The sequence below is a fragment of the Theropithecus gelada genome, chromosome 9 (genome assembly GCF_003255815.1).
Source record: "Theropithecus gelada isolate Dixy chromosome 9, Tgel_1.0, whole genome shotgun sequence".
Lineage (NCBI taxonomy): Eukaryota > Metazoa > Chordata > Mammalia > Primates > Cercopithecidae > Theropithecus > Theropithecus gelada.
This window is the reverse complement of record NC_037677.1, coordinates 100,183,288-100,208,585: the sequence shown is the minus strand read 5'-3', so window position 1 is coordinate 100,208,585 and position 25,298 is coordinate 100,183,288. Positions and strand designations below refer to the sequence as shown.

The following is a 25,298-nucleotide window of genomic DNA, read 5'->3' as shown; positions in this document are numbered from 1 at the left end:
CACTGTCAAGCAGCCAGTCCCTCTTACTGAACAACTTGACGGCACAAAAGCTGCTGGAAGCTTTCAGCTCTCATGGCTCTCTCCCCTGTGATGCATACACATACCCACACCTGTGCACACCCCTCACCTCCACAAGTCACCCACTACCTCTCCACCTCATTCCTTCCCCTCCTGGGTCTGCTCTCCTACTGACCGCCAATTCCCCACCTCTGTGCCTGTGGACACCCCTCCGTCTGACCTAAATTGTTCCTCAACCAATCCATTTTTTTTCACCTCACTCCGTTCCTGACTTAAAACTTGTCTCCTACAGGAAGTCCTCCTGGATTGCTCTCCAGCTGCACTCCCCTCCCACATATACACACAGTTTTACTCTTCAGCTCACACTTGATTGCAGAATTGAACTTGGACCACCTTGCATCAGTTATATGATGTGTCCCCCAGGGAAAACATTATTCCAGGAGAGGGGCTGGGTTTTCAATTCTTCTGTCTCCCACCTGCCCCCACATAGTACCTAGGCTGTGGTGGGCACTGAGGGATGCTCTGGAGCTCCCTCGTAAGTGGGCTGTTGGCCCACCAGCCTCCTGATGGGACTCACAGATGCTCTTCCTGAATCGACATTTCTGAGAGGAGCAAGGAGATCTTGAGACACTGGGATAGGAGCTTCTTTCTCCATGTATTAATCACCCAATAAAATCTGTGTTTATTTAGTTGCTGGCAGGTCCCTTCTCCCTGGAGGAAGGAAGCTGTTATTCTTGACGATACCAGCCTGGGCTTGAGCCAGGGTGCCCCAAAGAAAGAGGTGATCTGCGGAACTCCAGCATAACAGGGAGGAGGGCCTGCTGGGGCTGTGGCATGGGCACCACTGTAGGCTTGGATTCTGGTCAGGGCAGGGAGGACCGTCCATTGGGGAGAGACACCAGCCCCTGCCTCCACTCTGTCCGGGGACACAACCCATCCACCCATGGCCTGACCTGCTTACCTACCATGTGCCAGCTACCCTGGGAAGCCTCTGGTCTAAGGAACAAACACAGAGCAGGTAAGGTTGGGAGGGCTTTGACCACAGGCTTCAGACAAAGGGGACAGGGGCAGGTCTGGCAGAAAATCCCTGAAGATCAGACATTGGTTTGGGGGACAATCACCCCAGGAAAGACTGGCCCAGCTTCAGAGTCACCAAGACAGACAGCGACTTTCTTCAGAGGAGAGACAGCAGTGGGGAGAAGGACACCAAGACCAGGGAAAGCAAAAAGGGTGAGAGGATCTAGGTCGAGGGAGAGAGAAAAGCCCAGAAAGATACAGGTGCAGTAAAGGGGCAAGCGATGGAGAGAGGGAGAGGTGGGAAGTGGGGCGGAGAGGAAAGAGGAGGCAGGGAAGGAAGCTGACCCTGAGGCTACCTGGGGTAGAGGGGAGTATCTCAGAAGACAGGCACTAAACGAAGGTGGAGAGATCACGCCCACCTCAGCAGATCTCTGGATGAATCTCTGTGTCTCCCTCTCTATCTTTACCAAAAAAAAAAAAAAAAATTCAGGAGGAATAAAATGAAGGGATATCTTTATCTGCCAATTGAATTTAGGGGCCATAATCAGTGTTTGAAAATACCCAGGGATTATGGTGATTTACGGCTGGGACGGAATCAGCTGGGGCCTTAACCTTATCGGGTGTGCAGAGAGGCAGAGAGGAGCCTGTCGGGAACTCCAAATGCAACTGAAAACACTGCGTGCAAGCCCATTTATAGTCACAGGGGGATGGGGCTGGACCAGGTCAGGCCACCTGGGCTGTGGCCCAGGGTGGGCCCTTCAGATTATTCTCCAAGCCCTCCTCAGCCCCTGAGGGTGGGAAGCCCCATGCCGTCTGGCGTGTTCCTCTTCATTCCCATGTGCCAGGACCCTCCTGGAACTTGCAGGTCCAGCCCAAGTCTTCTCTTCCAAGAAGGCCTCCTGGCCTCCATCCTCCCCCACTGACCTCAGTCTCCTCTGACTTCCTGCCTCCTTTTATGTTTAAACCAGCTGGAGGGTAATGGGAAAGGTGTTGCTTTTGGCATCAGAATGCCCAGTTCAAGTCAGGGTTCTGCCACATCCCTACACGGGCAAGCCAGGTCTTGAGTGGGCCTCAGTTATCTCCCTGCCAAATGGGGATAAAAACCACTCCCTGTGGGCCTGCTTCAGAGGGGTTAAATGAGATAACTGGATAGAAACCATCTCGGCAGATGGAAGGCATCCCATGACCACAGCAGTTAGCGATTTACTGGCTTCTCTTGGGTTCTGCCCTGAGTGCCTGCATCGTCTGGAGTGTTTGCTTCATCTCCCTAACTTCCCAGTGAGCCTGGGCTATCTGTGGGCAGGGCTGGGTCGCCCTTGGCCCCCACCCACCTGCCGTTTTCTTCATCTAACAAGGCATCCGCCCTCTCATTCGTCCCCCCCTCCTACTCTCCCCCACCCACCCTGCAAATATTCCTCCACATCCTCTGCAGGTCAGGCAGAAGCCTCCACCCCGGAGAGCAGCCCGACTGAGTGAGAGGTGGATTCTTCCCCATCCTGCAGGGAAGTGGACATACGGACAGACCAAGGCTCTGCCGATGCTCAGTACTGAGAGAAGCGCCAGCACCACTTGGTGGCACACAGAGATGGAGAGGAGAATTCCACCCAGAAAGGCTTCAGGGAGGAGGGGGCTTTGGGGATGGCCTTGAAGCCAGAGTGGGAACTGTGAGGAAGGGCACATTTTCTTAGGGAAAAGCAAGAATGTCACCCCACTACCTTCACCCGCCCACCCCTCAACAAGACTGTGGCTTTCTTGGGAGCAGAGACTTCGCCTTCCACTATGTGGCTGAGCCCTGGGCTAAGTCAGAGCCTTCACAACCATTATCCAGGTGGGAAGCCTGAGGCTCAGGCAGAAGTGGTCAGGTTAGAGCTCAAACTCAAGCGCTGGGACTCCAGTGCCTTGAAGTATGGGGCCCTGAGGATACCAAAGCTGCACCACGGCATTCACTCGAGCCCTGAGTGGGGAACTGCCCTCCCCAGGATGGGTGGGGACGAATGACAGTCACGGACCCCTTACTGTGCATCAGCTGCTTCTCAAAGAACCCTGAGAAAGCATTTAGCCCCACATTACAGATGAAGAAACTGAGGCCCCACACCTAGTACAGCGCGAGGCTAGGATCTGCCGGTCTCTGTAGCTCAGGGGCATGAACACTGCTCTTTCTGCCCCGGCTGCAGGCACACCTGTTTCACAGAGAAAATGCAAAGCACCTGGGCTCCCTTCTTCAGTTGCTGAGACCCAGAACTGCCCAGTTCCAGGCTCTGAACGTGTCATTGTGAATGCAGAAACACTTCTGTTGAGGTGAAAAACAGAAAGTTCCCAAACTACTAGCTAATAAAAACCGCTTCCTGATGTTTGGAACTCAACAAACAGGCTTCTGACTCATTTCTTTGTTTTTACTATCACTGACTTTTTGCTCAAATAAAGGTGTTGTGGAAAAGAAGAGCTTCACTGTGGCTAGGCTCTGAAGTCAGAAAGGAAAAAAAAAAACGTTTTTCAACCACCTTCATGGCCTCTTTCTCTGCAGGGAGCGGCAGGTAGAGATGGCAGAAGGAAAGAGTGTTGCTTGAGCATATACTTGGTACCCGAGACTGTGCTGGGCACTTTACTCACAGCCTCCTTGATGGAACTTAATCTTCCCACCAACCCATTTCACAGATGAGGAAGCTGAGGCTTGCGCAGCCTCTGCCTGGAAGCAAAGCCGGTTTGCTGATGGCCTGATTTGTACCCAGAGTCTGCATGTGCGCACGTGCACTTGAGTGCCTGTGCACAACGAGAGCCAGGTGGGAAGGAGCCTGGTCTGGGAGTCAGGTGACCTGAGTTCTAGTCCTACCTTAACCACCAACTCGCTGTGTGACCCTAGGAAGTCGGAGATTCTCCTGTCCTCTTCCAGCCCCGGTACTTGTGCCATTGCAGGGAAGCCTGGCCCCTGAGCATGCCAGGCTGCTTCCCGAGGCTCCTCCTCCTTGCTCTCTCGCTGTCCTGAAACAGCCTAACTTACGCTGGGGGCCAGGGAGCAGCCAAGAGTCTTAGCTCCCCCAGTGCCTTCTGCCCCTGGATCCTACCCTTTTATCCAACATCCCTGCAAAAGGCACTAGGGTGGGCTTGGAACCCAGTCTTCTGGAAGGCTGCAGAGCCAGGGCCTGACAGCTGGCTTTAGAGCTGGAGACTCAGGGCTGGCTCTACCCCTCAAGGGCCATGGCTCCTGGGACCATGATGCAACCTCCCTGGACTTGAGTTTCTGCCCAATAACGGGGTCTCCCTCCCAGGGTTGCTATGAAAACAGGCAAGAATGAAGTGCCTTGCACATAGTAAGTGTTCTATGAACTGTGGTTGTGATGATTAATTTAATTACTTCTGGGGGTGGTGGTCTTTGAGGTCGCTGTTTATGATTGTGAAGGTTGCACACTGCCCAGGGCACCACCTGAGAGGCTGCAGAGAGCAGAAATCACACCCAGGTTCCACTGAAAAGCAATGGGCCTAGAGGAAAGGAGCTCTCTGCAGTTCATGCCAAGGCTCCCAGGGCTGCCCCTGCTCCCCTCGGCACCAGTCAGAGAGGGGTCCCTACACCTGATGGGATTGCACAGCGCCAGGCTGCAGTGCCCAGAGGTTGAGGGGTGTCCCCTGCACCAAGGGGCCGGAGGGGCAGGCACTCACCAAGCAGCTGGACGCCCCGCGTGAGGCCGTAGACGTCCACCAGGGCCCAGAGCGGGTCAGCCGTGCGGACCCCGCTGAAGAACAGCATGACAGCCGAGTCGTTGATGCGGTGGAAGACACGACCCTTCTTGTCCACCCAGAAAGCGATGATGTTGCCCTCATTGGCAAACTCCTCAGGCAGCGCCTTGGCCCAGAAGCCACTCTGGGACACCAGGTCGGGGCAGGCGTACTTGGGCAGCGAGTCAGGGTGGATGCGGGATGGGTCCTTGCTGGTGAAGCCCAGCCGCAGGGCCCCGCTCCAACAGCACTGCTTCTTGGTGATCTGGGTGGCAGGGGGTGGCCTCAGCCCACCCTCTCCCACTTGGTCAATCGGACCAAGGGTAGCCCCCCTCGGGTGGACTCCCTGGAGCATCCCACAGCAGCCTGCCCACCATTCTAGCACGGTTCCCTCCCAGGAGCCCTCCCTGCTGGGAAGACAGCAAGGGGTTCCCGCGGCCACCGCCCTCCCGGTTCCTTCCTTGTCACACAGGGAGGTTGAGAAAGGCATAAGGAAGAGGGAAGAGGGTCACCAGAGAGAAAAGGCGGGGGCAGGGTATGGTAGTGGGGGTGGCAGCAGGCAGAGTCCAGAGGCCCAGGGAACGCCATGAGGGAAGCAGGAAGCACGGGGCGGGGGCGGGGACGGGGGCAGGCCCACCTTCAGCCTGACTTGCTCGTAGATGAGGACCGGGCGGTTGCTGAAGGTGATGGCGTTGCAGAAGCTGGCCTGCCTCTTGACAGCCTTGTGGCTGAGGTCCATGAGGATCTGGGAGCCCTTGGTGTGCGGGTGGAAGAGCAGCGGCGTGGCTGGGAGCCCCCCACCAGGCAGCACCGCTGGGCAGTGCTTCTGCTTGTGGTGGCATCGGTGAGAAGTGACGGGGAAGGGGCCCCCGATGGAGTCTGCAAAGGAACAGGCCACAGTGTCAGAGAACTTGACGGGTCCACGAGCCAGACCAGAGTCCCCTAGGTAAGGGAGGAGGCTGGGCATGACCAGAAGTCACCCGGAGCCCAGTTCTTCCACCACTGTTGCCACCCCTTGCCACCATCCTTCTGCCACCATCTCTCACCATCCCCCACTCCACCATCTGCCACCATGCTCTACTGGTTCACTACCCACCACTTCTCCCCTCAGCCTTCCCCATCACCTTCCACCCCCACCCTCTCCCACCTCCTCTCCCCACTAGTATTTAACACCCTCTGCCTTTCACTTCCTACCATGGTAGCACATCGCCTTTACTACTGCCCTCCACCACCACTCACTGGCACTCCACCATCCTTGGTTTGTTTATTTATTTTATTCAATAAATATTTATGACATATCTGCTGAATACCAAGCTCTGTCCTGAGCACTGGAGACACAGACATGAAACATACATGGATCCTGTCCTCGGGGCTGTCACTAACTGGCTCTGTGACCTTGGGGAAGACAACACTTCCCTCTCTGGCACAATGGGTGGCCTCTACTCTGTGGCTCCAAGACAAGTCTCAGCAGCACAGGCAGCATTAATTAATACACAGCCTCAAGGGCTGGGGACTCTGGTGGGGCCCCCAAGATCCACGCCCTGTCCTTCAGGAGGTGGAGCCCGCCCATCCTGTCACCGTGGGGAAAGAGAACAATGAAGAATGGAGGAGAAGTGGGTGGAGCCGTAGAAAGCCACAAAACGTGACAGAGGCCTTCTGGGATGTTTCAAATTTTGGTCCTCCAAGGCAGGAATTTAATGATGCAAAGAGCTCGGCATTGGGCCTGTCCAGACCCTTCCACTCCCTAGAGGAGGAGGAGCGGCTTCCAGGAAGGAGATGTAAGACAGGGAGAGAAGGGAGAGGGAGAGGCCCAGCCCTCAGTCCGGGCTGTGTTGGCTTTGGTCTGCATCCCTCTGTACCACTTTGCATTTCCAATCCCCCTCTTCTCCAGAGGCCCCAGACAACAGTCTCCAAAGCCCCAGGCCAGCCGGACACCCTGTGCATGAGCCCCCGGGCCTCTCTAGAGCAGCTTCCGGCCTGCCAGGCTCACTAGGAAGGGGTGGTACGAGGAGGAGTTCACCTTGTCCTCACCAAGGAGACAAGACGGGAACGGCCGAACAGTGCAAGGGCTTTGGACGCCGTCAGGCTATGAAGGCTGGAAATGCTCAGAAGAGACCCAGATAGTCTGGAAAGGCTGCCTGGAAGAAGCTGAATGGCCTCTGGATAGTGCAGAGGAGGGGAGGCCATTTCAGGGAAGGGGACGCTGGGAAGAAGGGCAGAGAGTGGCACTGGCTACAGGTGCCTTGCCTGGAAAAGATGCCCACTGGGGTCCGGCCAGCCTCAGACACAGCTTGACTTTTGTTTCATAAAATATGTGCTGGTGAAAGGCAACATCACACATTATTGAGGTTTGCATCCAGAGGTAGAAATGGAAGCATAAGAGAAAAATCACCCCTGCTGTGTGGGTAGCTAACACATTGTGGTGCATCTGCACAATAGAATACTACTCAGCAGTAAAGAGCAATGAACTACCGATATGAATAACAACATAGGTGAATTTCAAAATAACTATGTGAGTGAAATTAGCCTGTTAAAAACAAAGCAATACACGATTCCTGAAGCAATTGCAGGGCTTCCATTCCCTTCAAAACCCTTCCTCTCCTTCCATTTTTTATCAAATTCTAGAAAGTGCAAATGAAGCTGTAGTGATCAAAAGCAGATAAGTGGCCCCGGTACGATGGCTCACACCTGTAATCTCAGCACTTTGGGAGGGCGAAGGGGGCAGATTACCTGAGGTCAAGAGTTCGAGACCAGCCTGCGCAATATGGTGAAACCCCATCTCTACTAAAAATATAAAAATTAGCCAGGCATGGTGGCAGGCACCTGTAGTTCAAGCTACTTGGGAGGCTGAGGCAGAAGAATCACTTGAACCCAGAAGGTGGAGGTTGCAGTGAGCCAAGATCGTTCCACTGCATTCCAGCCTGGGAAACAGAGCAAGACTCTGTCTCAAAAAAAAAAAAAAAAAAAAAAAAACCACACACACACACAAAACGAAACAAAACAAAAAAACAAAAGCAGATGAGTGGACGCCTGCGATGGTCGGGGGAGACAGGCAGGATTACCAACAAGCACAAGGCGACATTTGGCAGTGTGGCTGTGTTCCTTATCTTTTTTTTTTTAAATGGGTGGTTTTCAATGGTCTATGTGTTCCTTATCTTGATGTGGTAATGATTTCATAGGGGTACACTATGTCAAAACTCATCAAATTGGATGCTTTAAACATGTGCAGTTTAGTGTATGTCAGTTACACCTCCCTGAAGCAGTTTTTAAAACCCTGCTGAGCCCAGCTGCTGCTGAGAGCCTTTCCTCTGGGGTTCGCCCTCCCCAGCCTCCACTCAGAATCCATGGAGCAACTGCAGGGCCACCAATCTCTTCAAAATGCTTCCTCTCCTTCCCACCCATCCTACTCGAGGTCCTGGGGCCCTGAGTAAAGGCGCAGAAAACACTGACTCTGGGCAAATATAGTGGAGACACAAGGGGCCAGAGACCCAGCCCCTGGAAGACATTCCCCAAGGCTCCCTTCCAGAGAGGACCCCTGCCAATCCCAGTGTTGGGTAAGGGGTTGAGGGTGGGGCTGGGGCAGCACAGGCCCAGCACCCTGGCTGGCAGCAGAACAGACAGAGGAGGTGGGGCCAGGAGGACTCTGGGCCAGGGGTACCATGTGCACCCAGGCATGTGGGCTCCAAAAACACACTCATGGGCACACACATACACCTGTGAGCACGCAAAAGTAATCCCAACCCTAGGCCATTCATCCTCTCCCGTATCCCTGAGACCAAGAACCACATACTTACACATGTACTGTGACACACACACGCAGTCATGTACACATGGATGTGCAGAACAATACATACAAAACACACGCCTATCACACCTGGGTCATATACATCAAATAATAGTGGCAGCCATTTGCCAAACTCTGAACTAGTTTTACACACACTTACTGGTTTCACCCTTATGGCAAACTTATAACTATTAAACTTATTATCAACCAATTTACAGACGACAAATATGTGCCTCAGGGAGATTAAGTGGCTTGCCCAGGGTCACAGAACCAGTAAGAAACGGACCTAGAAGCCAAACCCAGCAATCTGACTGCAGAATCTTTGTTATTGGCCATTAAGCATTAAGAGGCCAGACACAGTGGCTCACACCTATAATCCCAGCACTTTGGGAGGCCAAGGCAGGAGGATCACTTCAGACCTAGGAGTTGGAGACCAGCTTGGGCAACAAAAGCAAGACCTCATCTCTACAAAAAATTTAAAAATTAGCTGAATGTGGTGGTGCGTGCCTGTACTGAGTCCCACTAGTCCCAGCTACTCAGGAGGCTGAGGCAGGAGGATCCTTGAGCCCAGGGGTTGAAGGCTGCAGTGAGCCATGATCATGCTACCGCATTCCAGCCTGGGTCAGAGTGTGACTGTGTCTCAAAAAAATTAAAAGGCATTAATAGCCAAGAATTCATGGATTTGGTGTGCTGGATAAATTTTTAAAATGCAAATTAAAAAAATACTCATAACCTATAAACTATGAAAAAAAAAAAACAAAGATTCCTTCAGGCTGGGTGCAGTGGCTCACACCTGTAATCCAAGCACTTTGGGAGGCCGAGGCAAGTGGATCACTTGAGGTCAGGAGTTCGAGAACAGCCTGGCCAACATGGTGAAACCCCGTCTCTACTAAAAATACAAAAATTATCTGGGAAGGGTGGCACATACCTGTAATCCCAGCCACTTGGGAGGCTGAGGCACAAGAACTGCTTAAACCCAGGAGGTGGACAGTTGCAGTGAGCCGACATGGCACCACTGCACTCCAGCCTGGGTGACAGAGCAAGACTCCATCTCAAAAAAGAAAGAAAACAAAAAAGGTTCTTTCATGTACCACCCAAAAGCATCTCATGTAGCATACATACAGGGCAATACATTGATACATGTATTTATATGTATGCCACCAAAACACAGAAATGTAAACCATGTCCTCAGCCCTCCTGCATTCTTGCTGGGACGCGACACAACCTGGAAAACCAATGTTGAAAATGGTTTGGCAGTTTCTCATGAAGCGAAAAACGCCTAACATATGTCTCCAGCACTCGCACTTCTGGGCATTTCCCCACAAGAAATGAAAACATGACCTGCACACAAATGTACAGCAGCTTTATTCATGATAACCCTGAACTAGAAAAAACTCAAATGTCCTTCAGCTGGTGAACAGTTAAAAATGTGGCAGCTCCATGCAATCACTACTCTGCAATAAAAAGGAACATAACCACTGATGCACACACACACACAAATGGCTCTCAAAAGTATGCTACGTAAAAGAAGCCAGATGCAAAGGGCTGTATGCTGTACGATTCCATCCGTAAGATATTCTGGAAAAGGCAAAACTAGAGAGACACAGAGATCAGTAGGTATCAGAGAAAGAGAGCAGGGGAGAGATTTGACTACAAAGAGGCAGGAAGGAAGTTTTTATGGCGATAGAAGTGTTCCATATCTTAGCCTGGACAACACTGTGAGACCTCATCTCATTGTACAAATAAAAATAAAAAATTAGCCAGGCATGGTGTCTCGCACCTGTAATCCCAGCTACTTGGGAGGCTGAAGCACGAAGATGGCTTGAGCCCAGGAATTTGAGATTGCAGTGAGCTATGATAGCACCACTGCACTTCAGCCTGGGTGACAGAGCACGATTCCGTCTCTAAAAAAAAAAGAAAAGAAAGAAATAATGTTCCATATCTTGAGATTGGGGTAGTGGTTACACAACTTGTACATTGTCAAAACTCACAAAACTACACATTTGAAAAGGACAAGTTTTACTATATATATATTATACCTCAATTTAAAAGCTATAGCTGGCTGGGTGCGGTGGCTCAGGTCTGTAATCCCAGCACTTTGGGAGGCCAAGGCAGGCTGATCACATGAGCCCAGGAGTTCAAGACCAGCCTGGGAACATGGCAAAACCCCTTCTCTACAAAAAAAAAAAAAAACCTACAAAACTTAGCCAGACATGGTGGTGCACACCTGCAGTCCCAGCTGCTCAGGTGGCTAAGGCGGGAGGATCACTTGAGCCCGGAAGGTTGTAGTGAGCCGTGGTAGCACCATTGTACTCCATCCTGGGCAATAGAGCAAGACCCTGTCTCAAACAAAAACTTAAATTAAATTAAAAAATAAAATCTATAATACGACTAACAAGTCACATCTTCATTCAGATGGAGAGAAGAGAGGCTGCACTTTCTCACCACCACAGCACTGCCATCAGCTCACCCTGCGCAGTGCCTTGGATGTAGCCATCTACCAGAAGACCCCCAGTGCTTGGTTGGGCCTGCCACCCTACCCTTAAGCTCCTTCCACAGCTATGGAACAGAACAGGGGTTCCCTGCCCCAGGTATGGAGAGAGAGCACTTTGGTAGCTGCAAAGCCCCACCCACTGACTACCGTGCCTGTCTTCTGCCAACAGTGTGAACAGGTCGTCGGGGCAGCCATGGAGGCCAGGCCCACCCTGAGCAGCTATCCTCAGCCCCTTCTCTCTGTACTCAGCTCGCTGTGTGATCATCGCCCACCAAGCCACCTCTGGGGAGACCACTTGAAAACCCTCTCTGGTGTGCTGGGCATTTCCTGCCATGGACTGTGGGCTCCTGTCATGTGGCAGGCCCCAGCAGCACTCCTGACCTGCCCCGCCCTGCTCCTGGCTCCAGGGGAGCCCCTGAGCACCCCTCACTCAATCTACCAATCCTGCCTCAGGAATAAGCACACCTGGGTTCTGTCCTCTCTTGTCCACCCTACAGCTACAGCCCTAACTCAGGCCTCACCACTCTTCTGAACCAGGGCAGGGGCCACGATGCGCTCTGCCCAGCACTCCTCTAGGGGGCGCTGTTCTCATGGACTACAAGTGTCCAATGTGAAGCCTTCATCAGGGTGACCCCCTCCTCCCCCACTGCGGCTGCTCCTGCTCCTACTACCCTCTCCTCCATCCCGGCTGGCATTAAAATATTGGGGGCAGGGAGTGGGGTGGCGAGCAGAAAGCAAAATAAGAATGAACTTTGGACATAGCTCTGATGCCAAGGGTCCAGAGGGGGCAGCAGGGGGTGGGGCTTCCTCCCTACACTATCCAACAGGGTCCCTCCCAGCACCGGGACTATGACTCTTTAACGTCCCTATTCTATGAATGAAGGAGTTGGATTCAGAATTGTTAAGCAACTCACTTGTGGTCACACAGCAGTTATGTGGCAGAACTGAGACTTGAACCCTGGTCTTCCAAGGCCACGTCTGGGGTCCTTTACCCTACTCAGCCTCTGGTACTAGAGCTCCTTTTCCCCATGAGTCCAAGACGGCAGGCACTTCGGGGAAGGTTGTGTGCAGGAGGGGCTGGGCGCTGGGGGAGCAGCTGTAGCAAAGGGCCTCAAAATGAGGGGTGTGTGGGGTGCACAGCTGCTCCACCAGGGACACACACAACTGAATGGAGCCCCAGTTGTGCCACCTGGCTCTCAGCAGAGCTCCCAGGGAGGGCCCTCAAGTGACAGGTTTACAGGCTTCTTGGGAGCCCCACCGGGGGCATCCTTCTCAGGCGAGGCTGCTGCTGACATGGTGGAAACTCCCCCGACAGCCCCATTCCTCCTGGGCATTTATGAGCTGCCAGACACAAGCCTGGCCAGCCCTCTGGGTGACCCTCAGCTGGCGGACCACATTCCTGCCTCTCAGCGGGGTCCCGGGGCAGACGCCTGGACACACATAGCCTCCGGAGTGACCTCCCCATGGCCCCCACCAAGCTCTGCCCCAGAACCACTGGCAGAGCCCCAGATGCCCTAGGCTGGTCTCAGCTGGGCTGCCAAGGAGAGATGGGGGGAGCTCACCACCCCAGCCAAGAGCAGAGGCACTGATACTGACGCCAGTGCCCAGCCTCTCATGGCTTCAAGGGCAGTGTCTTGATTTATGCCCCCAACGCCATTCTGGCACAGATCCTCTGAAGTTAGGTTTACACATTGAGTGAGGAACCCACATCTGAACCCAGGGCTGGCTGCCCCCAAACGAGGCAGCTCTGTCACTAACTGTAAGACCTCTGGGAGCCTCACTTTCCTCATCTGTAAAATGGGGTCATGGCAGGCCTTCATGGGATTCTTGTGAGGATTAAAATAGATGGTGTACGTAAAATTCAGTAAGTAGTTGCTATTATTATTATTATTATTATTCCTATTTATATCACTCTGCTTTCTACCCCCACACCTTTGCTCAAGCCATTCCCTCTGTCTCACCTGCACCTCTCCAAATCCCACCCATCTTGCAAGCCCCAGCTAAAGCCCACTGCATCCAAGATCATCTTGTTTTGAACCCATGGTCCTGAATACCAGTGCTGGCGTCATCATCTTCATCCAAGAGACAGTCTCGTCTCACTTTCTGGGCGGTGGAGCGAGGCACAGAGAATGAGCATTGGAGGCAAGAGGCCCTGGGTTCAAACCCTGACCAGGCCACAGACTTGCTGTGTGACTTTGGACAAGTTGCTTCACCTCTCTGGACCTTGATTTATTTCTCTGTAAAATGAAGCTCATCATAGCCGCCCTGCCCACCTCTCTAGGCTGTAGTGGTGCCCCGGTAAATTTACAGATGTGAAAGAATTTTGCAAACTTTAACACTTGATCTCAACATAAGGTCTTTTTTAAAAACATAAAAGCAAACATAACCACTGCAGGAAGTGATCGGCTCATTTCAGCCCAGTGGGAAACCAGGAACTTCAGTCCTATTTTACCCCAAACGTCCTAATCTCAGATTGCCAAGGTGGTCCTGATTTGGACTCGCTTATCTGCATTAACTGAACAGGGCTCTGGGGGAAAGGATTTAGGAGAACGGCTGGAAAGCTGGGGATGCCTGACTCCTGGTGGGAGATGGACAGGTGGGGATGGAACTTGGGGGACAGAGATGATTGTAAAACTGGGCAAAATTAAACTTCTTTGGGTTCCCTAAAGGGGCCTCTACCTCCCACACCTGCCTCTGATTTCCAGGCTTGGCCCAAGCCCACTTCTGTGCTGGGAACCTTTCCTTCCTCCTTCCCACCTATATAAAATGCCTTTCTCATGCATCCTTCAGAAGTAGATTTTTTCCAGACTAGGTTAGGGGCCTTACTATGGACCTCTGAGGACCCCATAAGCCCCCTAACGGAGCACCCATCACCAAGCAGCCTTTCCCAACCCTGGTTCTTACACAAGATTAAGCCCAGATACCCCAAGGCACTTGTTGTATGCAATGCATTGACTTGTCTCTTCTGCCTCCAGAATGGTTTGGTTCTATGCCATCCTCAGGAGAGTTGAGAAGCCACTCCCATCAGCTTCTGTGTGCTGTAGAGTAGCACTGCACTGGGAAAGGCTGCAGGGTTATTTGTGCCTGTCTATCCCCCGATGGACTGTGAGCCTCCCCAGCACAGAGACCACTTTCTTTTTTTTGAGACTGAGTCTGGCTCTGTCACCTAGGCTGGAGTGCCGTGGCCTAATCTCGGCTCACTGCAACCTCTGCCTCCCAGGCTCGAGATTCTCCTGCCTCAGCCTCCTGAGTAGCTGGGATTACAGGCACAAGCCACCACGCCTGGCTAATTTTTCTATTTTTAGTAGAGACGGGGTTTTACCATGTTGGTCAGGCTGGTCTCAAACTCCTGACTTCATGATCTGCCCACCTAGGCCTCCCAAAATGCTGGGATTACAGGCATAAGCCACGGCGCCCAGCCCCATTGTCTTTTTTACTGCTGTTTCCCCATAGCCTAGTTCACAGCACACAGCAGGTCCTCAATAAAAGTTGCTGAATGAATTGCTAGTGTTTGATTCTTCTATCTACTGATGAATTGGCAGGAGTTCAGGCAGCACCCATTTTGTGCCTTGCCCTTTCTGGTGTCCAGTGGAGAAATTAGAAAAAGAATGGAATAAAGGGAGCAGCTCCCTTCCCTGCCTAGCACGCCTGACTACAGCCTGCCTGCTCAAGAACCTTCAATAGCTCCTCACTTGCCGGCAGTAGAAAAGAATCAGATAAGGAAGGTCATGAGGGTTGATTCTTTCTTGTGTATCAAATGCTGCAGCGTTTGCCCTTCAAACACAACCTGATCACACCCTCCAATCCCTGCAAGGCAGGTGTCTATGGGAACAACCCCTACAATGGCCCCAACAATCCCTGCATCCACCTCTTGGCCTTCAGGCCCTTGTGTGACCCCTTCCCCTTAAGCGTGGGTTGGGCCTAACACATAGCTTCGAATGAATAGAATACAGAGGAAGTGGCCGGCGCAAGAGCTCACGCCTGTAATCCCAACACTATGAGAGGCTGAGGCAGGTGGATCACCTGAGATCAGGAGTTTGAGTCTAGCCTGGCCAACATGGTGAAACCCTGTCTCTACTAAAAATACAAAAAAATTAGCCAGGTATGGTGGCGGGCACCTGTAATCCCAGCTACTCAGGAGGCTGAGGCAGGAGAATTGCTTGAACCCAGGAGGTGGAGGTTGTAGTGAGCTGAGATCACACCACTGCACTCTAGCCTGGGTGACAAGAGTGAGACCCCCATCTCAAAAAAAAAAAAAAAAGAATACAGAGGAAGTAATGGAATGTCACACCCAAGACTGGGTTATAAAAAGACTGTGGCTCCCATCTTGGTTACTCCTTGCCTCTCCTAAATTGCTCCCTCAGGGGGAAGCCAGTCACCATGGTGTAGGGCCACTCCATGGAGAAGCCCATTTGGCAAGGGACCAAGGACTGCCCATAGCCACATGAGTAAGTTTGGCAAGCCTTTTGATGCAGCCACAGCCAACAATGTGACTGCAACCTCACGACAGACATGAAGCCAGAGGCACCTAGCTAAACAGCACAGAGATTCCTGAGCCACAGAAACTGGGAGAGCATTAAATGTTTGTTGTTTTAAGCTGCTAAGTTTTGGAATAATTTGTTAAGCGGCAATAGATGACTAAAACAGTATCAATAGTTCCATTTCACAGATAAGGAAACAGAGGCTATGAGAGGTAATAACTTGGCCCAAAGTCACATAGCTGGTAAGTGGCAGAGCTGGGCTCTGAACTCAGATCTGTCGCACTGTGCAGAGGTTCCTCCATGGACCCCAGCTAGCTGTCTGGCATGCTCAGTCCCCTCTCTCCTCCTAAGTCAGTTTCTCCATGAACACCGCAGCCCCTATGCATGCCCAGGGTGGTGGCCATGTTAGCACCCTAGCACCTCCCACAGAGCGCCTGGTGTGGGAACAGTAGGTCCTGCTGCTCCCTGAAAGATTAATGAACCTATCATGACAGGGTGGGTGAAAGAAAGTGGTAGGGAACGGGCAAGACAGGCACCTTCATAGCCAAGTTAATCCCCAACTGAGCCTCTTGCTCTCACTCACTCTGCAACATCCCCATACTGACATTTCTAGCAGCCAGAGGTGTATACAGCTGTGACTCCCAATTCCTCACTGCTGGGAAGAGGACCATCCTCCTCCTCTCCCTCTTGTGTCCCACCTCAAGATTCCAGGAGGGGACTCCAAATGTTAACTCTTCAGGGCTCAGCTCCCAATCCCTGTCCCTGTCCTCCCAGCACCTCCCCAAAGCCCCCAAGGCCAGGCCTGGAGAATGGGGGGAAGCGCAGCCCAGTAACATCAGCACCCCTAGTTCTCCATATCAAATCCATAGTCATGCATGTGTACATGCGTGCACACACACAGATGGCAGGTGTGCCTCATGGCAGACACAAGCACTGTTGTGTAGGCCCAGAAGCGCTGGGGGACACAGAGGCAGCAGGTGAGTGTGTATGTGTGTGTGCATGCGTGTATGTATATGTGTGTGTGAGTGTGTTTATGTGTGCACTTGTGGCTGTATGTGTGTGTGTATGTGTGCATGAATGTGTGCATGCATTGTGTATATGCGTGCATGGGCATATGTGTGTGTATATATATGTGTGTGTATGTGTGCGTGCATGTGTGTGTGTGCACCTGCGTGTGCATGTGTGTGATGTGTGCGTGCACGCATGTATGTGTGTGCATGTGTGTGTGCATGTGTGTGCATGTGCACGTGTGTGTGTGTGCACGTGTGTGTGTATGCGCTGGCAAGCACACAGAGGCCTAGAGGAGCCTCCACAAAAACTTTCATAAAAGCACACTCTGTGGAGTGCTTACTATGTAACTTACCCTTCCCAATTTACAGAAGTGGACACTGAGACGCAGACAGATGAAGGGACTGACCTTCAGTCAGAAGCAAAGTCACACAGCCAGCAAGAGCAGAACAGAATTCAAAATCTCCCAGAGAATAACTGCTCCTCCTTCCCTTCCTCTCCAAATACTGCCTGGCCTCACTGCCCAGCCCTGGCCTCACCTCCCTGATGGTTCCCCCACCCACCCCCTCAGGCCACCTTCAGCTCCAACTGCCCTGCCATCCAGCAGGCAAGGGCCTCTGTCCACCCCATACTCTTCCCCCCTACCCACTAACCCAGCATCTGCTGGGAGCCACTGTGTGCCAAGCGCCAGGCTGAGGTAAGGGAACGCAGAGCTAGAGTGACCCGATGCCCACCTCCCTGGAGTCCACAGGCACGAGCGGGGTGTGGGGGTGTGCACCTTCAAGCTCCGGAGCGCCCCTTGGCCTAAGCCCCCAGAGCTGCTGCCAGGAGATGGGTGGCTCCCTCTGCTAATCTCACAAGGCCACTGGATGCCTTCTCCACTGCTGCCTGCTTGAGGATTAAGGAACCCAAGAAGGGTAAGTAGTGGACCGGCTGCAGAAGGAAGAAGGCCTGGCTTCTCCACTGAGGCACCAGCTGTGTGGCCTCAGTTAGACAGTTCCCTTTCCTGGCCGCAGCCGCTCCCTCTGTGACAGGAGGGGGTGGGAGCCAATGTCTTGGGTCCCTGTACACCAGCATCCTCTGACACTCAGGCTTGTTAAATCCAGAGACTAACCTGAGGGTGACATGTATGTCTGGGTGCATGTGCGTGTGTCACCTACACATCAGCCGTCAGCAAGGGGTCCATTCCTTGCCCTGAGGGAGCACTGAAGGGAGGTGAAGGAGGAAGGTGGGGGGAAAGGAAGAAGAGAGGACAGCAGAGGCGAGAGGAGGGAGGCCTCCCAGTGTCACTGCTGCCTCCCTCTTCGCACTCCCCTTCCTACCCCTGTCAGCCTGCCCTCAAGACTGGGAGCAGCTCTGGAAACCTGCCGGATGGAAGAGATCAAGCGTGTAACCACTGAAACCATTTTCCAAACGGGAATTCATTTCCCCATGGGTGTCCTACCAGGCTGGTCCCAGAGGAGCCCGACTCCTCACCACCAGCCGCACTACACACACACACACACACACACACACACACACACACAGAGGCATGGCACAGGCACAGAGGACCACAGATGTGGCTGCCCCCGCATGGAAACATAGGCACGGCAACACACAGTCGCTTCAATCCACAGTTACAGACACATCACACAGGTACACAGAGATCTAAAACACAGATACACATCTGTTGACATCAGAAGCTCAGAGAGCCAAAACACGTCCACAAACAAAACACACAATTAGATAACCCCCGACACACATACAGAGTCCTGGGTCCTCCTCTGTCGCCCTCCCCTCACCCACTTTAACGTAGCAATCCAAAATGTTTGACCTGAAACAAGCCGAAAGTCCAAGGCCCTAAAGAAAATACAATCAGCCAGGCGCGGTGGCTCACGCCTGTAATCCCAGCACTTTGGGAGGCTGAGGCGGGTGGATCACGAGGTCAGGAGTTCAAGACCAGCCTGTACAACATGGTGAAACTCCATCTCTACTAAAAATACAAAAAATTAGCCGGGCATGGCGGCAGGTGCCTGTAATCCCAGCTACTCAGGAGGCTGAGGCAGAGAATTGCTTGAACTCAGGAGGCGGAGGTTGCAGTGAGCCGAGATCGTGCCACTGCACTCCAGTCTGGGCAACAGAGTGAGACTACGTCTCAAAAAAAAAAAAAAAAAAAAAGAGAGAAGAAAAATACAATCCAGGACCATTTCAATGTGCCTTCAGGAGCCCAGCTACAGGCTACGGCACCCCTAGGAAGGAGCAAACCCCTGTGTCTCACGCTGGCCCCAGCTCATTTCCCAGAAGAAGGTGAAACCAGAGCTGCTGGGGCAGCCAGGGCGTGTGTACAGCTGTGGGCACACATGGGCGTGGATGCGTGAGGACGCATATGCAAGGGTTCTGATGGGGGTGGGGGTTGGCTGTGTGGGCACAGGCAAACACTCCCTCTCCAGACCTTCCAACGCCTGTCCCCTCTACTTGTGCAATGGCAAAGGCCAGGGCCAGCTTACAGGAGGCCCCACCTGGGAGGGCAGTGCTGGCAAAAGGGTGGAGGCCAAGGCAGATGGGGCATTTGATGAGCGCTCACTGATGGCCACCTAGCCTGGAGGCCCAATTCCTAGAGTTCTCAGAGCACCCCAAGTGATCCTCCTGCCTCCAGGGAAATGGGACAAATGAGAGGGAGGGAATGAGACCCTGGGCCCAGGATGCCTTTCCAAGCCCTCCTGATTTTCCCCATGTTGAGTTCTCCGCTCACATGATTCATGTAATCCTCACAATAATCTTGTTTTCTTTTTTTCTTGAGACGAGGTCTCGCTATGTTGCCCAGGCTGGTCTCAATCTCCTGGGCTCAAGCAATCCTCCCACCTCAGCCTCCAAAGTGTCTGGGATTGCAGGCGTGAACACCGGACCTGGTCTGCACAGCAGTCTTAGGCGGAGGGTGCTATTACTAGTCTCATTGACAGGTGAGAAAACTGAGGCTCAGGAAGACATTTGCCTTCCTTACAAAACACATCCACCCACTCCCAGAGCATGAGCTAGGGTGGTCTCAGGTCCTCACCCTCTAGGGAGCCTGTGCTCCAGCTGGAGGACAGCGTAGTGTGTCCCGAGCCTGCTCTGAGGGCCTCTCTGTCCTTCACAGACCACAGGCTTGCCCAAGTCTGACTCCAGTGGAAAATGCCAGTCGGCTCCAGACCCTCTGCCAACAGGCCCCACCAGGGCCAGTAAGCCCTGAGAAGAACCCCCACCCCACAGACAGGCAAGGCCAGGCCCAGGTCAGTCCAATCCAAGTCTCCAGCCAAGGCCCAGGCCACTGGCAGTGCCCCTGGCCTGGCTCCGGATTATGTGTCTTCCAGGGCCTTCCATCTGTCACTTAGCCCTCCAAACCCAGGACAGAATTCATTTCCTTTTAAGAGAGCCAATCATTTGCTTTTCCTACATCTTTCCCTGTCTTTTTTCTTTTTTAATTAGAAATTACTCTCCCAAAGTCCAGAGCCTGGAAGGGAGAAGCCACCTGGTCACCAGTTCCGGCTGCAGCTGCCCACGCGCTCCTGCCACCACCCTCCTTCCTTCCTGAGCCTCTCCCAGGTTCCTCAGTGCCCACTGGACTCGGCAGATGGACACTGTCCCACCTCCTAATACCCCGTCCAAGCAGGGAGCAGGGGACATAGGGGAGTGCATCAGGGACTCCCCAAGGTCAGCCCGTGCTGTTCTGGCCAGTTTGTAAAGGAACCCCAGTTCCCAGGGCCCAGGGAAGACACACAAGTCCCTAGGAAGGCTTCTCCTCTCTGGGTCTGTTGCCACATCGGCCACGGCGCTCCCCAGACTACAGTACTAGAGCTAGGGGAACAAGAAGACAGGGTTTGGAGCAAGCAGGAGCTCTGCAAATGGGGAGCCAGCCAGTGGCCCCCTCTCTTTCACCTCTTCAGCTCCAGGCTGTGGGTCTGTCTGACTGTGGACGTGACCTGCAGGGCTCAGAAGTTCGCTGGCCTCCCCCACAGAGCACACACTTGGAGAAGCGAGGTCAGGCACTGTGGGGTGCTGTCACTTGTACACCCGTGTGCTTAGGCACAAGCCAGCACAGGTGCACACCCACAGGCACCTTCAGTGCCTACTCACGAGCAAAGACACTCATGCACACTCGGCACACATGTGGGTGCCCACATGTCTTTGCGGGGCTCCAGCAGAGAACACAGCACCACCTCCAAGGCCCACATCCCAGGGCCGACAAGCAGGTCCCCCCAGCTATCTAACTGTGGCTGCCTCTGTCCCGGGAGAGGCGGGTAGGGACACCCAGGACCTCGCATCCCACTTGGGGACTAGTCAGCACCTTGGTAAGAGGACATGGAGGTAAGAGGACAAGGAGACTTTGTGGGGAGCCTCAGCTGCCTGACTCCCACCATCAGTGGGAGGCGCCACTGTCAGGGAAGGCACCCCTCTTCCCGCTCTGCCCAGCTCCCTTGCTGCCCCCACCCCAGTGCCCACCACCAAAAGGTGTCCCTCACACAGCCCCAGACCCCCCATGGAGTGAAGAGGTAGGGGCATGACCAAGCCCTCAGCCCCAGCGCCCCTCCGCCGGGCCTCCCCAGGCGGTCTCCGGGCTAAGGTGGGCGGGCCCGCAGGCATCCGCGGGGCCTTACCATGGAGAGTGCTCCGGGTGATCTGTCCCCCCATCTCGGGCGGCGGGCAGTGCAGCCACCTCTGCTGGGCCGGCCGGCTGGTCACTGAGTCGCCCCGGCCGGCTGCTCCCCTCCTCCTCCCCCGTCTCCTCCCCCGCGGGCGGAGACCGGCATGGCAGGGCCGAGGCCCCTCCCGCGCCCCCACGCGCCCCCACGCGCCCCCTCCCGCACACGCGCACGCCGCCCGCCCGCGGCCAGCCGGCCACACGCGCACGCAGCACGCACACCCCTCCGGCCGCCGCCTCCCCGCTCCCACCCACTCCAGCCTCCCCACCTCCCGCGCTGGTACAGCCGATGGGATCTGTCATGTTTATTTACATAAGGAGGAGGAGACTGGAGGCTTCCTGAAATAGCAGCGAGCTCCAGAAAGCGAGCAGAGGCGCGCACACGCACACACATCCCCATCACACACAGCCCCATCTCAGGGATGCAGTGACACACACCCCTCCCTGAACGCCCAGGCCGACAGCCATTCATTCACCAGCCTCATGCACCTACTATATGCAGAAGTCCGGCTAGGTGAGAGCAGACCCCCTGGGAGGCAAAACAGACATTGTCCCTGCCCTCAAGAGGTTCACAATCAAGCTGATGGAGCTGTTCATCAAGTGCTAACACCGTTTCTGTCTTCTTCCAGGCTCTGTTCCAAAGGCTTTGCAAGTATTAACTCCTTTGGTCCTCACAGGCTGAATGATGAGGTCAGTATTACAGTCATTATCAACAGGTACCATCTCTAAGATGATGATGATGGTCTTACAGATGAGAAAACTGAGACAGAGGCTGCTCACCTAAAAGGTGGCAAGGCTGGGATGCAAACCCAGGCAGTACAGCACCAGAATCCAGGCTTTTCCCCCCCACACCAACCTGTCCCTTTAATCATGTACATACACACACACACCCCCCACACCCCAACACAGACCTGCACTATTCTTCTGCATCCTGTCACACAGATGTGCACTGTGGGCTCACAGGCACTTGGAAGCATTCACCACTGAGCACACTCAGCCATCTACTGCCCACCAGACATGTACTCACATGGTTACATACACACCTCTCAATGTACACACTCAACATATGCCTGCTTCCACAGACTCACAAAGTTTCTAGAGAAATCTTAAGGTGGACACGGCACCCCACACTCAGGGAAGAGGGAAAGGTGCGGACAGAGGGGGAAGAGGGAGGCTGGGATGGCAGGCCCCTCCAGCCCTGGGCAGGGATGCCAGGAGCCCAGATCATCATCAAGAGAGCAGCTGCCATGCAGTGAACATGCACTGTGCACCAGGAACTGTGTGGGTGGCAGCGGCTATGATGATATCTGTTTTAAAGAGAAAAAAGTGGAGGTTCTGAGAGGCTAAGGAGCTTGCCTGAGGTTACCCAGCAGGTCACAGGTAGGACCAGGATTCAGGCCATGTCTGAGGGACAATGTCACCATCCAACACAAGCTCAGGGGCCTCTACCAGGACAATAGGACAGCACCCTCCTCCCTGGCCCTAGCCTGGACCCCAGCCCCTGTCCTCAAGGTCTGGGATCTTGGACCCCAGGGAAAGGAATGGGAGGGAAGAGAAAGCCAGTGGGCAGGTGGGAGGACAGAGGGGTAGGGGCTGAGGAAGGAGCCACAGGAAAGGTAGAGGCTGCCCCACAGCAGATGGAACTCAGAGACCTGGGCCCTGTAAGTGACTAGACTGGGTCCTGAGCCCACAGCTCAAGATCCTGCTGCTCCCACTTCTGAGTGGGTCTGGGGAAGGGGTTAGGAGAACAAGGAGGGCCATTCAGGCCTGACCTAGAGTCATCAGCAGAGGGCTGGGCAGGATCTGGGTGGGAGAGCAAACCCAGCCTGCCGAACCTCCTCCGAGCCAAAGGCATGCCCAAGACTTCTGGGAGAAGTCACGACACCCGAGTCCACACAAGGCAGCCCACTTTCCACAGGCACATGCCAGCTTGTGGCTGTGCAGTCACACGTACACACACGCACACACTTCCTGGCACACGTACCCAGTTCCCATGGGGGCGGGAAGCTAAGTCAGTCTGACAAGGAGAAAGTAAGCCAAACTCTTTTTGACAGATAATGATCATAATAACAGCAAACACGAGGCCTTACTGCGTGCTCCGCACTGCCCTGATCATGTGACGCATTTAACTTGTTCAATCCTCACGACAACCCTAAGAGATCAGTGTATGTGTATGCCCATTTTACAGATGAGGAAATTGAGGCCAAAAGAAGATGCTTTGGAGGCTGTTCCTGTAGCAGCAGAGTCAGCCTCCGCACCCTGCCTGCCTTTTAACACACCCAGCTGGCCCCTTGCCCACCAACCCCTCGCACATGCCCAGCCTGGCCTTCCTATGGCCCCACACCCAGACACCAGCCTCCCTCTCACCTTGGTTCCTGCCTTCTCCTCACTTGGAATGCCCCCTTCCCATCATCCAGCACTGGGAACATTTCTTCTGGGAAGCCTCCCTAGGGCCCCAGGTAATAGTAAGTCCCTGTTCTTGGCACTTATCTTTCCTCTGAGCTCCTGAGCTGGGCATCTCCTAACCCTTACCTTACTCTGTCCGATACAGAGAGAGCCATGGCCTGGCTGGGGCCCTATCTGCTTGCCCCAGCTTCTCCTGGGTGCACCTCAACCATTTAATTCAACTCTACCCACATTTATTGATGACCCTACTATATGTCAGATACTAAGGGTGCAAGGGTGGTCCTCAGTGGCAGGTCCTGGCTCTCGTGGACTTCCAGTCCAGAGGGACACAAACATTTATCAAGTAGCCTCACTAAGGAGCATATCATCACAACCCGAGAAAAAAGGTCTGAAAGAAATGAGCTCCCACTACTGAGTGGGTCTGGGGAAGGGGTTAGGAGAACAAGGAGGGACTGGGAGCTGGCACGTTTCGGAAGCAAGGTTGGTATGAAGCAGGGTGAGCAGGAGGAGCCTCAGGAAATGCTCCATTGCCCAGGCAGGTTGGGTCAGGGATATACCAGACGGGTCTTCAGGAGCAGGGTGAAGACTCTGGCCTTCCTCCTGAGAGCAACAGGGAAGTCCTGCAGCAGGGAGGCAACAGACCAGACCCACATTTCAGAAAGTCACTGTCCTATCTGCTTGTGAAGGGTGAGGGAGGAGGCAGGAGGCTCCAGGGGTGGGAGCAGCAGAAGCAGCATCCTGCATCCCACACCCCGCAGGGCTGGGCCTTGCCTGACTTAGCCTTACTCCCCTCGGGCGTCGCATCACTCCTGTCCCCGCCCAGAGCAGGCACTCAGAAAACATCTCACAAACAGACCTGAAATCATGTGATTTTCAGACACAGGACTGTGGGAAAGCAGCCAAGTGGTAAACAAGCAGGGACAGGGGCAGGCTGGGGGCTCCGCGAGCTGGGAGTCCTTCAGGTGAGCAGCAGCCCCAACTCTGGCCACTTGAGTGAAACAAAACAGAGAACTGGGAGGCGGCCTGAGTGGCCCCCAGGCCTTCGACACTGAAGTCTAAAGGGGTTTTCCCACAGACGTATGAGCCTGTCTCCCACAATCACTTCCCCAAATAGGATGTGGCAGTGTCCTGTGTCTGAGGCTCCCCTCTCCTGTCACTTCACTAGGCAGTGTCCAGGACCTCTAGAGGGGAAGGCAGCCCCAGGATATGGCAGAAGAGCTGCACCCCTTCTCTGTTTTATTCACTGGAGCATCCCATAAAATCTCATTTGGAGCCGGGCACGGTGGCTCACACCTGTAATCCCAGCACTTTGGGAGGCTGAGACAGGTGGATCACTTGAGGTCAGGAGTTCAAGACCAGCCTTGCCAACATGGTGAAACCCCATCTCTACCAAAAATATAAAAAATTAGCCAGGTGTGGTGGTGCACGCCTGTAATCCCAGCTACTGGGGAGGCTGAGGCAAGAGAATCGCTTGAACCCAGGAGGCGGAGGTTGCAGTGAGCCAAGATCGTGCCACTGCACTCCAGCCTGGGCGACAGAGTGAGACTCCATCTCAAAAGAAAAAAAAAATTCATTTGGCCAAAGGATTCTGTTACTAAAAGGGGTGAGAAAATCACTAACATACATCATTCATTCACTTATTCATTCATCAACCATTCACTGAGTGCCCACTATGCACCAACTGGTAAGCAGGACCCAACGCCTGCCCTGCAGAAGCCAGGG

The 25,298-nt window shown here is 53.8% G+C and overlaps 1 protein-coding gene across 1 annotated transcript in view; it reads right to left on the bottom strand.

The window, feature by feature from the left end:
• NEURL1 (neuralized E3 ubiquitin protein ligase 1) overlaps positions 1-25,298 on the bottom strand; it is a 98,960-nt gene that overhangs the window by 16,018 nt on the left and 57,644 nt on the right. The window contains exons 2-3 of the mRNA XM_025395731.1: positions 5,384-5,625; positions 4,690-5,011 (exon numbers count right to left, since the gene is read on the bottom strand). Coding sequence (XP_025251516.1) covers positions 4,690-5,011; positions 5,384-5,625 — 564 coding nt within the window. The remainder of the gene's footprint in view (positions 1-4,689; positions 5,012-5,383; positions 5,626-25,298) is intronic.